This window comes from Zootoca vivipara, chromosome 12, assembly GCF_963506605.1.
Source record: "Zootoca vivipara chromosome 12, rZooViv1.1, whole genome shotgun sequence".
In the NCBI taxonomy this organism is placed as follows: domain Eukaryota; kingdom Metazoa; phylum Chordata; class Lepidosauria; order Squamata; family Lacertidae; genus Zootoca; species Zootoca vivipara.
The window spans coordinates 56,735,847-56,749,648 of record NC_083287.1 but is presented as its reverse complement, the minus strand read 5'-3'; the positions used below and the strand labels follow the sequence as shown (position 1 = coordinate 56,749,648).

Genomic DNA, 13,802 nt, shown 5'->3' with positions numbered 1-13,802 from the left:
CCTAGAATTACTTCTCGGTGGTGGCGCCTGCCCTGTGGAACGCCCTCCCAGCAGATGTCAAGGCAATAAGCAATTATTTTACTTTTAAAAGACATCTGAAGGCGTCTCACTGAAATCTCTCACTGCCTCCATTTCTTCCCCTTCTATTTGCCAGGAGGTGATGGGACCAGTGGCCATGATCTTGGGTTTTTTTTGATGTTGTGCTTCAGACCATATTTTGCGCTCTCCTCTTTCACCCTCATTAAGAGGTTCTTTAATTCAGCGTTTCTCAACCGCTGTTCCACGGCACACTAGTGTGCCGCGAGACGCTGGCTGGTGTGCCGCGACGTGAGGCGACGAGAAGGGCGATTTGCATTGTCACGTGCCTGGCGGCCGCCAATAAACACCACTGACCCGCCGGAAAGGAATCCGGCCGGGTCACGACGCGGGGCGAGCGCAGCTCTCAACAGCCACCACCACGGGAGGGTGGTTTTAGACAAACTTAAAGAAGCTGGCTGGATGAGCTCAACCTGAAACTTGCTGAGCAAAGGATTGTGCTGGCAGAGAAATCAGCGGCTTGTGAAGCCTTATTACAGGAGATTGCAACCAACACGGCAATTGGCAAGTGTTTCTTACAGTCATAATTATATAGTCAATATAGGGTGGCACAGAGTTAAATCTTTTAACTTTTTTAATGGTGGTGTGCCTCGTGATTCTTTTCATGGGACAAGTGTGCCTTGGCCCAAAAAAGGTTGAGAAACACTGGTTTAATTCCTCCTCACTTTCTGCCATCAAGTTGTGTCACCTGTCATCCATTTGAATGGGTCTACTCTAAGTAGAACACATTTGGCTATAAACCCACTGGGCTCCATCTTATTGGTTTAGGTGTGGGCTTGTCATGGATATGGCATGGGAGTTATAGTATGAACAACTCTGAATCCTTGGTCAAGAGCAATGGATGCTGGGAGAGACAGCAAGAGCAGGCTGGGCCTTTAACAAAACTTGCTAAGTCCCTCTCTGCTAGCCCCAATTAGCTGCCTGCAAAGGAATGTGGTAATTGCCTTTGGCTGAAGAAGAAACACCAGTGTTCCCTATTTCCTTATGGTACGGATGGGAGGGGGTTTAATCACTCTATCCTGTCCACCTGGGGTCGGCTTGACCCTGATGAGTTGGGAGGGAATGAGAGAACTGTCTTACTATCTGCTAGTATTAGATCAGAGTGTGAAGTAAGACAGGTGAAGACAAATGGGCAACACCTGAAATCATTGGTAAACTGCTAATTGGAGCCTCATTTCCATTGGTGGGAAAACGGAACCCCACCTGACCCTTTCCCCATAACTTGGGAGTTCTAGCATTAGAACTTTGCATTTTGCCACTTGCAATTTTGCCAGAGCTTCTGCGAGTATGAAGCTGTGAAAGGAGAAGGGGGGCCTGCGGGCTGCGCCTTCTGAAAGCTTTGCAACAAGTTATATCTGCGTAACCGTATGTATCCTTTAGTTAGAGCAATTTGTTTGCTTATGTTTATTATTTGCGATCTCTGTAACCTCACAAGAAATGTGCACTGCTAATTTTTAAGTTGTATGTTTTACACTTTTTAATAAAGCCTTGAAAAGGTATATTTTGGTTTGGACCTTGAGTATTGTTCAGGGTGGGGCAACTAGTCCGGTCCCTTGACCATTTGGTCGCATACTGAGTGTTGGGCTGCACAAGTGAGTGTGCCTGGGTTTGAGTAAAGAAACCAAACCAGTTGAATTTCTGCCTGCTTTATTAAGAGTAGTCAGAGGCTTGCAACCTTGTAACAAGGCGGAGAAGCTATCCCTTTTGGGCTCTCTGGCCAGGTGCAAGTGAGAAAGGGTGGTGGCAGCGAACTACCGGGAAATTGTTTTGACTACGGCTCACAAGAGAAGTGCCGAGTTGTGCGTTTCCCACAAGCTGCTCAAGCCAGGAGATTGGCTGGGACAGGCAAGTGAGAGCCACCGACCATTACAAGGCTCCTGGGTTCCTCCCCGCCCACTTTCCTTGTTGCGTTCACAGCCAGAGCGACCTTGAGTTGATTGACTCATATCTGTGAGGAGTTGAGCCATCGCATAGCTTCCCGTCATCAGCTGACGTACTTGCTAAGCACATATCTTTTTTGACTGAGGAGGTTGGTATGGAGGAGGAAGTTCTAGGGGTGGGGAATCAGCCAACAGGTGTGTCCAACCCTCATAGCCAGAGATGCTTTGCGACAAAATAGCTCCTCTCCTACCCCCCAGAAAGGCAAGAAAATTCATATAGTCATTAATGGCAATTTCCAGCTCTAGGTGATTCACTTTGCCTCGACGTCTTAGGAGCTCCTGGTTTATAACATTTTAAAAAAACAAACCAACCCACAACCCTCAGTAATATTGCTGCCTGCTTCTCACTCCTTCACTTCTGAACACAAGAGAGTAGAATAATAGAATCATAGGGTTCAAAGGGACCGCGAGGATCATCTAGTCCAACCCCCTGCAATGCAGGAATCTTTTGTCCCAAACGGGGCTCGAATCCATGACCCTGAGATGAAGAATCTCATGCTCACCTGACTCCGCACTCTGGAACTCCCTGCCAATTGATATCAGGCAGTTCGCTGTACTGTTTTTGATGCGTGCCCCCCCAAAAAAACCCCAGTTTGTTTACACAGACCTCCCCAGACATGTAAGTCTGACACCTATTTTAATATGCAATTTTTATGTTTAAAGACCAGCTCCTTTTATTCATGTTTTTTGCTTGCTTCTACACCCCCAATAATGCCCGATCAATAATAATAATAATAATAATAATAATAATAATAATAATTTATTTATACCCCGCCCTCTCCAGCGAGAGCTTGGCTCAGGGTGACTGACATCAACAATCAAGCCACACATTTTGTAAATAAACTGTTTATTACAAAGACAACTGGTTGCAGTTCTGTAGTTTTTATAAAAACATTTCCAACATTATTTACTAGAAGGCGCAACGGAGCAGTGGTTCCCAAACTTTCGGGGGCCTTTTGGTTCCATGAACTCACCCCCAGCACTGCCTTTCCTACCCCATTTGAAAAAGCACTAACAAAGATAATGCAGCAAAATTCAAAACAGTAACAATTAGTTGCAACATTTAGTCAAGATCCAATTAGAACTGTTTAATTCGCTCAACAAAACTGTCCAGGTTTTCAAAGTCTGATCGTCATTTGTACCTCCCCGCCTCCTCCCTGCCTCCTCCCTTGCTCCCCCCCCCCGGTAATCCCCCCTCCCGGGGCTGCTATCACCCACTTTGAGAACCGCTGCAGTAGAGCAAGTGTTTGCTTTTGCCTCCAGAGCTATGCAGTCCCAGGGAACACAACCCGATTGGCCTCTTCCCCTTTTCATAATCCACATCACACAGGTCTCTGCGGATTCCGGCTCATTCTCCCGTGGCGTACTGAAGGGGAAAACACAGGGGAGTGTGGCTTCAGGATTCTCCCTTCCCCCCACCCCCCCGAGCAAGGAGGAATGATGTCACCCTCGGCAGGAGCGTCAGAGTAACTGAGGGACCTTCCTTGCTCTGGCCAGTGAATGCGGCGATAAGGAGGCTTTCAAGTTTTACTATGCAGATTAGCATAGAGGAAATCCATGAACGACGGCAAGAATCTAAGGCCGGGTACTTCTTCCCTTTTGTTTGATAGGGTTCCTACTCCACACTAGCAGTCCAAGCAGCGATGCTTTGCTGCACGATTCTAAAAACACAGCTGCCTTGATTATTATTCTTTTTACTCTCTGTTGAGGGGCTGTCGGGATGAAGTCCTGTGATCCAAAGTTTACCAGCGTTTATCTCCTCGGCCAGAAAAGCACGAAGCCATCACGGCTCTTGGCGAAGTCGGGGGTGGCTTGTTCTGCACGCGTCTCCACAGAGACCAGTTTTTTCCGTCCGTGGAGGCTGAGCTGAATGCAGTCTGAGACCTGCACCCGGAGATCCCTCTTAGTCCTGCAAACACGGGAAAGGAAGAGGGAAAGTCTTAGGGACGAGGTGACCCTTGGTAGGAGCTCAAACTGCTTCCCGGGAAGTATGAAAAAGTTAACTGTCTTTGAAACACAAATGTAAAAAGTGGCTAAGAAGTATAAAAATGCGTCAAGTAAATTTTGGAAGTGTAAACATACTGAAGGGCCTTATCCCCCCCCCCCCATATGTCAAGCATGGCCAAACTTGGCCCTCCAGATGTTTTGGGACTACAACTCCCATCATCCCTAGCTAACAGGTCCGGTGGTCAGGGACGCTGGGAATTGTAGTCCCAAAACATCTGGAGGGCCAAGTTTGGCCCTGCCTGCATATGTGGCAGAGATGTAAAAAGGCTTTGGGGGAAATGATACATGATGAATGGAAGAAAAGGTTCAAATTTGTTATTCCCAAAAGTTTTCTCCCAGGAATAATAGGGAGGGAGGTTCCGAAAAAGATGGTTAAACTATTTAGGTTTGCAACAGCAGAAGTCAGAACCCTGTATATGCAGAAAATAGAAAGAAGGAGAAATGTCTTCCTAATGTATGGGTGCTGGAGAGAGGGTGGGGTGTAAATGAAATAAATAAACAAAAATATCAATTTCTTACTATTGCAGAACGGGGATTAAAGGTAAAGGGTAAAGGGACCCCTGACCGTTAGGTTCTGTCGCGGATGACTCTGGGGTTGCGGCGCTCATCTCGCTTTATTGGCCAAGGGAGCCGGCATACAGCTTCCGGGTCATGTGGCCAGCATGACAAAGCCGCTTCTGGCGAACCAGAGCAGCGCATGGAAATGCCATTTACCTTCCCGCCGGAGCGGTACCTATTTATCTACTTGCACTTTGACGTGCTTTCGAACTGCTAGGTGCGCAGGAGCAGGGACTGAGCAACGGGAGCTCACCCCAGCGCGGGGATTCGAACTGCCCACCTTCCGATTGGCAAGCCCAAGAGGCTCAGTGGTTTAGACCACAGCGCCACCCGTGTGACACCTATTAACAGCGTCAGTTCTGTTACTGGCAATCTCAAACTGGTGCCCTCCAGGCTTTTTTTTTTTTACTCCCAACCAGATCCTTCTAGCGTGGCATGATGCAGCTTCCGGCAACTGCTTCAGCCTGAATCTTTTAAAGACTCGCTTTATTTCTGTGATTGTAAGTTGCTTCAAACCGTTTCTTTAAAAAGCACTTTTATTGACTATTATCCTGTTAACCCAAACCGCAAGACAGATCCTGCCGCCGAAGAATTAGATGGTACAGTACTTATGCCAAACTTATTTTCAACATTGCGTTTTAACATAACCCACCTTAGGGTGAAGGGCACAACAACAACAACAACAACACAAAGCAGGTGAAAAATGGTCCCAACCAGGAGGGCTTATGTTATGCAGAGAAGATATGAGTTGGGCTTATAGTGTGTGTGTTTGTGTGAATTGACAATGAAAAGAAAGAATGGGAAAATTTGGAGTGTATGGGGGCCATAGGTGCCAACTCCTGGGGGCCCGAGCACCCACAAAATTCCCCATGAGGGGGCCGGGCACCCACAAATTTCGATGCCAGGGCCATGCATGCTGCATGGCACCCACAGCCCTGGGCACCCACGGCCCCAGGGATCCACAGCCATGGGGCCAAGTTGGCACTCCTGCATGGGGGAGCTGGTAGGATGAGGCCTAAAGTGGGGGTGGGGATCGGATGGGCTTTGAGGACCACATCACATTTACAAAACTCCCCCCACCCCATTCTGCTCCTGCTGACCCCCTTATTGCAAAGGAGCAGTCTGCGGCTGCTTTCCCCCCGCACCTGAGCTCAAGGCGGACTGAGCCTTGGGAGGTTACTTTTGGAGAGGTTAAGGCCGGCCGGCATTTATTTGCTCTCTTGCTCAGCTTCGAAACCTCCAAAACAGGTTGAAGAAAAACCAGCCTGAGCTCCCCACCTCCGCGTGGTGCCGGTGGTGGGATGCTAATTGGTCTGTGGGTGGTCCACTGATGGAGCTTTGGGGCACTGATGGAGCTCGGACACCCAGGAGCCGAACACAACAATATTCTCTGTTGGTACTTGTTTGTTGCGGAGGTTAGATACCCCTGACCGTTAGGTCCAGTCACGGATGACTCTGGGGTTGTGGCGCTCATCTCGCTTTACTGGCCGAGGGAGCCAGCGTTTGTCTGCAGACAGCTTCCGGGTCATGTGGCCAGCATGACTAAGCCGCTTCTGGCGAACCAGAGCAGCGCACGGAAACGCCGTTTACCTTCCCGCCAGAACGGTACCTATTTATCTACTTGCACTTTGACATGCTTTCGAACTGCTAGGTTGGCAGGAGCAGGGACTGAACAACGGGAGCTCACCCCGTCACGGGGATTCGAACCGCCGACCTTCTGATCGGCAAGTCCTGGGCTCAGTGGTTTAGACCACAGCGCCACCCGCGTCCCCTGTTGTGGAGGTTACCCACCCCCAGAAAAGCAAGTTCGACGGAGTGGAGGGAGATGGAACCAAATCACCCGTGTTATTATTGCCTGGGGAAATGTAATTCCACTCCTCCTCAGCCTGTTAGCAACCTATAGCAGCAGTTCCCAAATAAGGTGGGGGCATAATTAGGGGGCACTAAGAGGTGAGGGGGGGCATCAGGGAAGTGCTGGGGGTGTGAAGGACTATCAGACTATCACTGTTCCAAGTGCATCAGTTTTCTGTAATTAAGTAAACTAAATAATTTTAATTTATTCTGAATAAACATGCCGTTAACCGTTTTAAATTTTGCCGTGTTATTATCTTCCTTGGTGGGTCGAATTTTATCGAAATACCGGGGGGGATTATGAAGATTAATACCAGATAGGTTTTTATCAAGACTGAATAGCTGATCTAAATAAAAACACAGAGCAGAAAGAGAGTTGGGGGAAAGAAAGAAAGAAAAAATATTGAGCAGCGAAAGAGGGGGAAAGAGGGGAAGAAAATGGAAAAAATATGGAAAGAAAGAGAAAGGAAACTTCAAATTCTTTATCTGTCAGCTATATTTTTGTAGTATAAAGTAAGGGGGAACTGGGCATGAATTTATGGAACCTGGCCTGAAAAATGGTTTGGGAAACACTGGTCTATATTAAGCAGGTCCTCACTGCTGGGGAGTTGCTTTGAATGATATTAGATCATAGAATCATAGAGTTGGAAGGGACCACAAGGGTAATTTCCAACCCCCTGCGATGCAGGAATCTTATGCCCAATGTAGGACTCGAACCCATGACCCCAAGTCTCACGCTGTACCAACTGAGCCAGCTAAAGAGGTCCTGATCTCCTACTGCCTAAAGGGGGGTCTTCCTTTCAGCACCTTTGGGCCACTGATGGAGCTGGGACGTCCCAAGTCGATCTACTGCAACCTGCTTAAGCATGATGTTGGTACCCAAGAAGGTCCAGTTAGCAGATATCCAGTGTGGCCTATTGGTTAGAGTGTTGGCCTAGGACCTGGGGAGACCAGGGTTCAAATCCACACTCGGCCATGAGGCTCGCTGCCTCTCAGCCTAACTTACCCCCACGGGGCTGTTGTGGGAATTAAATGGTGTGTGTGTGTGTGTGTGTGTGTGTGTGTGTGTGTGTGTGTGAAAGAGAACCATTTATGCCACCTCGAGCTCCTTGGAGAGCGAAAAGGTGTGATATAAATGCAATTTAAAAAATATTTAAAATTCCGAAACGCATCTTGTGGTGGAGAATCCGCCCCCCACCCCCACCCTCGGCAGACAGAGCAGATCATTTTAACCCACGTCTAAACTTGTCTCTTCCTGGCCAACCGTTGCCACGGCAACCGGGCACTAAGCAAGAACCATGGCAACTGGGTCCAAATGCTTCTTCCTGCAGTCCAAATATGGCAGCAGGATGTTGGAAGGTGAGGACCTGGAAGTCTGGAAGCAAATTCAGTCTGGAAGCAAATTCAGAAGCGCCACAGAATAATAATAATAATAATAATAATTCTATTATTTGTACCCTGCCCACTTGACTCCGTTACCCCAGCCACTCTGTGTGGCTTCCAACAAATAGAAGAACATAATAAAACAATCCCTTCTTCAAAGTTGCAGCGACGCCCCCTCCCAGCCAGACCCCTGCCGAGATTATGTAACCACCTTATAATTACACGACAATTGTAACTTAGGATGCATTGCAACGCTCAGCGCAGATTCCCAGGAGTTGCCTTTCGGCTGGATCTGCTATTCTCTGTGCGTGCCCACGGGCAAGCGATTTGCAGTGCTCCAATATCTTATATCTTATTTTACTTTCTTGGGCTCCTTGATCATTGCAGATGGTGACAGCAGTCACAAAATTAAAAGATGCCTGCTTCTTGGGAGAAAAGCAATGACAAACCTAGACAACATCTTAAAAAGCAGAGACATCAGCTTGCCGACAAAGGTCCGTATAGTTTTCCCAGTAGTGATGTATGGAAGTGAGAGCTGGACCATAAAGAAGGCTGATCGCTGAAGAATTGATGCTTTTGAATTATGGTGCTGGAGGAGACTCTTGAGAGTCCCATGGACTGCAAGAAGATCAAACCTATCAATTCTGAAGGAAATCAGCCCTGAGTGCTCACTGGAAGGACAGATCCTGAAGCTGAGGCTCCAATACTTTGGCCACCTCATGAGAAGAGAAGACTCCCTGGAAAAGACCCTGATGTTGGGAAAGATAGAGGGCACTAGGAGAAGGGGACGACAGAGGACGAGATGGTTGGACAGTGTTCTCGAAGCTACGAACATGAGTTTGACCAAACTGCGGGAGGCAGTGCAAGACAGGAGTGCCTGGCGTGCTATGGTCCATGGGGTCACGAAGAGTTGGACACGACTAAACGACTAAACAACAACAACAACAACAACAACAATATCTTGTTTCGGAGCGACTTAAGTTGTCCCGTTGCACGTAGCAGAATTTGAACCCTGTTCTCTCGAAAACGGAAGCACCTGGTGCTTTTGGGATTCCTAAACACTTAGCTCTGAAGCATCCAGAATGACTTCTCGGCATTCTCAGCTCACGCCTTCCCCAGAGGGGGCCTAGGAGCCCGTTCTCAGCAACCAACTTGCCTCCTTGCACAAAGAGCAAGAAGGCTCTTTCTCCATGGCTGAAAAGCTCCCCTTCTGTGATGATTGAGTGACTCTAGGGTGCTGGAGAGAGGGGCCCTGCTGCAGAAGGAATAAAATTACACCACTGGGGAGCACAGACAGAAGTTGCACTATACTGCAAGGGTGTCTCTCCCAGCTGGTGGGGGTTTGGGGTGGGTGGGTGGGTGAATATACTGACACAATAATTAGCAGCGGATTTATATTGGATCAATCCACACATCATCCCTTTGTCCTGTGATGCTTTCTTTAATGTCACCGCATAATTTTCCACCTGGAGGGGCCACGTCCCTTCCATCTCTGTAATTCTGTGATTAAAGTTGGTTGGTACTTGAATATTTACTTATTTAATTGGCGCATTGGTAGCCCGCTCCTCGGCCCTCCCAAGGCGGCTGACATACAATCAAATCAAGACTGCCTTTACCCGCCGGCTTGCAACCTCCATGACATACAAGGGGAGAGTGGCAGGGAGGGAAGAGGAAAATTAAAACCTCGGTTTCTAAACAGTTCTTCCTATAACCTAGCGGCTTACAGAGTTCAGGGGCAGGAGGAGTTGGGCCTCTAGCAAAGAGGATGGAGTGAGTCCTGTCGCTTCTCATTTCTCTTGCTGAGGGGATGGCTGCTCCCCAGGAGACAACAGGAGGGGAGAGCAGGGCCATCTTTCCCATAGATGCTAGTGGTGCGGGGCACCAGGGCGCCAAGTTCTAGAGGGCGCCAGGCGAGAGTCCGGGGAACACCAGACGAGCGTGCTGAGTAAGCGAGGGTATGTGCACCGCTCCTGTCGAGCGTTGGCTCAGTTTTTCCCCCTTTAGCCTGCAGGTGCCGAATTCTGTGGGGCGCCAGAAGGCTAAAAGGGGAAATACTGAGCCAACACTCGGCGGGAGCGGCGCACGCACCCTCGCTCACTTGGCACAGACCCGCTCGCTTGGTGTGCTTGCTCGCCCAATGGGTTGAGGCGCAGGCATACACGGCCTCCCTCCTGCTAGCCGGTTTCATCTTTGAGCCGGGCATCAGGTGCCGTGGATCTCCACGGGGCCCACTCGCCGCCCTTGCCCGCCTCCACCACGCAGCGCCATGCCCAGAGCCTCCGCCTGCCGTGGCCACCACAGCACGAAGCGGCCACATCCAGTCTCCGCCTCTTCCCCACCAGAGGAGCCGCCCTCCAGCCGCTGCCCGCCTCCTCCAGCCCCACAAAGCTAGGCACGCGTGGCCGACAGTGCCGTCCCGTCCCAAGAGGCTTCCTCCGCCGCTGCTGGTGTTCCCTCCCTAAAAAAAGGTCACCAACTCTGAGAAGGATCGGGGGGCGCCAGAGGGATCTTTGCACCATAGCGCTGGATATGCTTAAGACAGCCCTGAAGGAGAGGAGGCCTTGTGGGGCCGGCCGGCCCCACCAGAACCAATGGAGGCAACGCAGCAAACTTTCTGGCGGCCAGATCTTGGGGAGTTTCAAATCTCGGGGCGTTTTGTGCTGCTAATTCAGGTGTCTTGGGGACTTAGCAAAATCACCAGCTCTGTGATTCCCCCTCCCTCAGTCCCGTTTTCCTGCTTGATAATATACATTGCTGTAAACCTTTCGGCTGGTGGGCTTGCTGAGCGCTAAAGAGAGCGCCCAAGCAGGGAAGTGTACACTAGAGCTCCGTGGGACGCCCCTTTTTCTGAGCGAGGGTTATTGGGTGGGGATCGGTGCTTTGATTCACTGAGCCGCCTCGAAGGGGGATTTCCTTCGAGGGCCGCCTTCTCACCTTACAAAGCAAGTCGCCCCTCTATTCTCGAGACACACACGTCTAGCCATCTGGAAGGCGACCTCTGACGGCCCCCAGACTTGACCTAAGTCTTTAGAGACTGGGTAATTGATTCCCTCCACTCTGCCCTGCGGTCGGCGAGGACATCTGTCTTTTGCAATCGTGCCCCTGCCTGATGGGCCTCTCATGCTTTCAATGGGACGGAGAGCACGAGAGAGAGAGAGAGAGAGAGAGAGAGAGAGAGAGAGAGAGAGAGAGAGAGAGAGAGAGAAGATGGTCTCAGAGCATTAAGTGCTGAAGTATAGGTTCACGGGTGGAGCCCAAAGGTGTTAAGAGAGGAAGGAGTTCATCTGGGCCAGCCTTCCAAAAGCTAAAGCCCTTTGAATGCCAACTCCCGCCAGCCCCAGCCAGCACAGGGCACCTGTGCATGCACAGAGTTCCTTTCCCACACTGCCGACTCATCGCAACCACAAAGTGTTTTCAAGCGGAGGGCACGTTTTCACATGGGCCCTTCTTCTCTCTCTCTCTCTCTCTTGTGAAACAAGAACTCATGGGCACGCAGTGAAGCAGAATGCCGGAAGATTCGGGTTGGATAAAAGTAAGGACTCCTTCGTGCGGCGCAGACTATGGAACTCCCTTCCACAGGAAGCAGCAATAGCCTCCAACTTGGATGGCTTTAAAAGATGATTAGGCAAATTCACAGAATTATAGAGCTGTAGAGTTGGAAAGGACACCCATTGGTCCACGCCCTGGGGTGCAGGAATCTCAATTAAAGCGTCCATGACTTTGTCCCCCCCAACCTCCGCTTAAAAACCTCCAAGGAAGCAGAGTTCGCAACCTCCCGAGGGAGACCGTTCCCCTGTTGAATTGCTCTTACTGTCCAAAAGTTCATGGCTAAGTTGAGGCCGTTGATGGCTGCCAGCCATGATGGCGATTGCTCTGCTCCCACAGCTGGAGGCAGCAAAGCTTTTGAGGACCATTTGCTGGAATTTACAGAAGGGGAGAGCGGGCTCTTGAGTTCGAATCCTGCTTGGTGGTTTCCCCTTAATGGGCATCTGGTCGGCCCCTATGAGAGCAGGATTCTGGGCTGGATGGGGCCCCTGGGCCTGATCCTTCAGGGCTCTTCTGCTGCTCTTACGCTACTACCTGTCTGCAAGGACCCACCTGTGTTCTCTCCTCCCTGTCCAAGGAAGGAGGCACCCTGACAGAGGAATCGTAGAATCCTAGAGTTGGAAGAGACCACAAGGGCCATCCAGTCCAACCCCCTGCCAAGCAGGAAACACCATCAAAGCATTCTTGACATATGCCTGTCAAGCCTCTGCTTAAAGACCTCCAGAGAAGGAGACTCCACCACACTCCTTGGCAGCAATTCCACTGCCGAACAGCTCTTACTGTCAGGAAGTTCTTCCTAATGTTTAGGTGGAATCTTCTTTCTTGTAGTTTGAATCCATTGCTCCGTGTCCGCTTCTCTGGAGCAGCAGAAAACAACCTTTCTCCCTCCTTTAAATGACATCCTTTTATATATTTGAACATGGCTATCATATCACCCCTCAACCTTCTCTTCTCCAGGCTAAACATACCCAGCTCCCTAAGCCGTTCCTCATAAGGCATCATTTCCAGGCCTTTGACCAATTTGGTTGCCCTCTTCTGGACAGGTTCCAGCTTGTCAGTATCCTTCTTGAACTGTGGTGCCCAGAACTGGACACAGTACTCCAGGTGAGGTCTGACCAGAGCAGAATACAGTGGTACTATTACTTCCCTTGATCTAGATGCTATACTCCTCTTGATGCAGCCCAGAATTGCATTGGCTTTTTTAGCTGCTGCATCACACTGCTGACTCATGTCAAGTTTGTGGTCTACCAAGACTCCTAGATCCTTTTCACATGTACTGCTCTCAAGCCAGGAGCCCAAGCAGATCAAGGAACCGCAGGACCCCGGATGTGACTGGGAGCAAGCAGCCCCAGGCAGCTGACATGCCACCAGGGCGAACAAAGGGGCTCTTATGGGAATCCATGGCACTATTCACAGACCGGCAGCTTTGGATGGGAGAACGAAGCTGCCCTCTGCAGCTGCCGCAGAGATACAACACGGCTTCAAGGCTCAGTGCGAAGTTTGCCCTGGAGATACCTGGAGGAGATGGCATGGTTGGTTGCACCAGAGACCAGCAGCCTTGCAGATCTGAGTTCTCCCACCCATGCTTAAAACAGACGGCCTGTTCTACTTGTGTAGAACAGACACAGACCCGGAGGAATGGATTCAAACTACAAGAAAGAAGATTCCACCTAAACATTAGGAAGAACTTCCTGATCCAGGTGGCGCTGTGGTTAAACCACTGAACCTAGGGCTTGCCGATCAGAGGGTCGGCGGTTCGAATCCCTGTGACGGGGTGAGCTCCCGTTGCTTGGTCCCAGCTCCTGCCAACCTAGCAGTTCGAAAGCACGTCAAAATGCAAGTAGATAAATAGGAACCGCTATAGCGGGAAGGTAAACGGCGTTTCCATGTGCTGCTCTGGTTTGCCAGAAGCGGCTTTGTCATGCTGGTCACATGACCTGGAAGCTATACGCCGGCTCCCTTGGCCAATAATGCGAGATGAGCGCGCAACCCCAGAGTCGGTCACGACTGGACCTAATGGTCAGGGGTCCCTTTACCTTTTTATAATCTTGATAGAAGTTATAAGGTTGAATACTCATTCTTGCTAGGCTATGATACACCCTTGGAACCTAAAATATTTCTGCTTGGTTGTCTTAAAAAAGAGGTTATTCCAGAAAGTAATCGTTTTATTTTTTCTATTGGAAAAGACCCTGATGTTGGGAAAGATTGAGGGCACTAGGAGAAGGGGACGACAGAGGACGAGATGGTTGGACAGTGTTCTCGAAGCTATCAACCAAACTGCAGGACGCAGTGCAAGACAGGAGTGCCTGGCGTGCTCTGGTCCATGGGGTCACAAAGAGTCGAACACGACTAAACGACTAAACAACAACAATCATTTTAATTTTTCTATTGCTGTTTTATTAGGGATTTGGCTTTTGGCGT

The 13,802-nt window shown here is 49.8% G+C and overlaps 1 protein-coding gene across 1 annotated transcript in view; it reads right to left on the bottom strand.

Moving 5' to 3' along the window:
• Window positions 1-3,464: 3,464 nt before the first annotated feature.
• Window positions 3,465-13,802, bottom strand: part of MYO1G (myosin IG) — an 89,079-nt gene continuing 78,741 nt past the window's right edge. Inside the window, exon 22 of the mRNA XM_060281037.1 lies at window positions 3,465-3,945. Coding sequence (XP_060137020.1) covers window positions 3,789-3,945 — 157 coding nt within the window. The 3' untranslated portion in view covers window positions 3,465-3,788. The remainder of the gene's footprint in view (window positions 3,946-13,802) is intronic.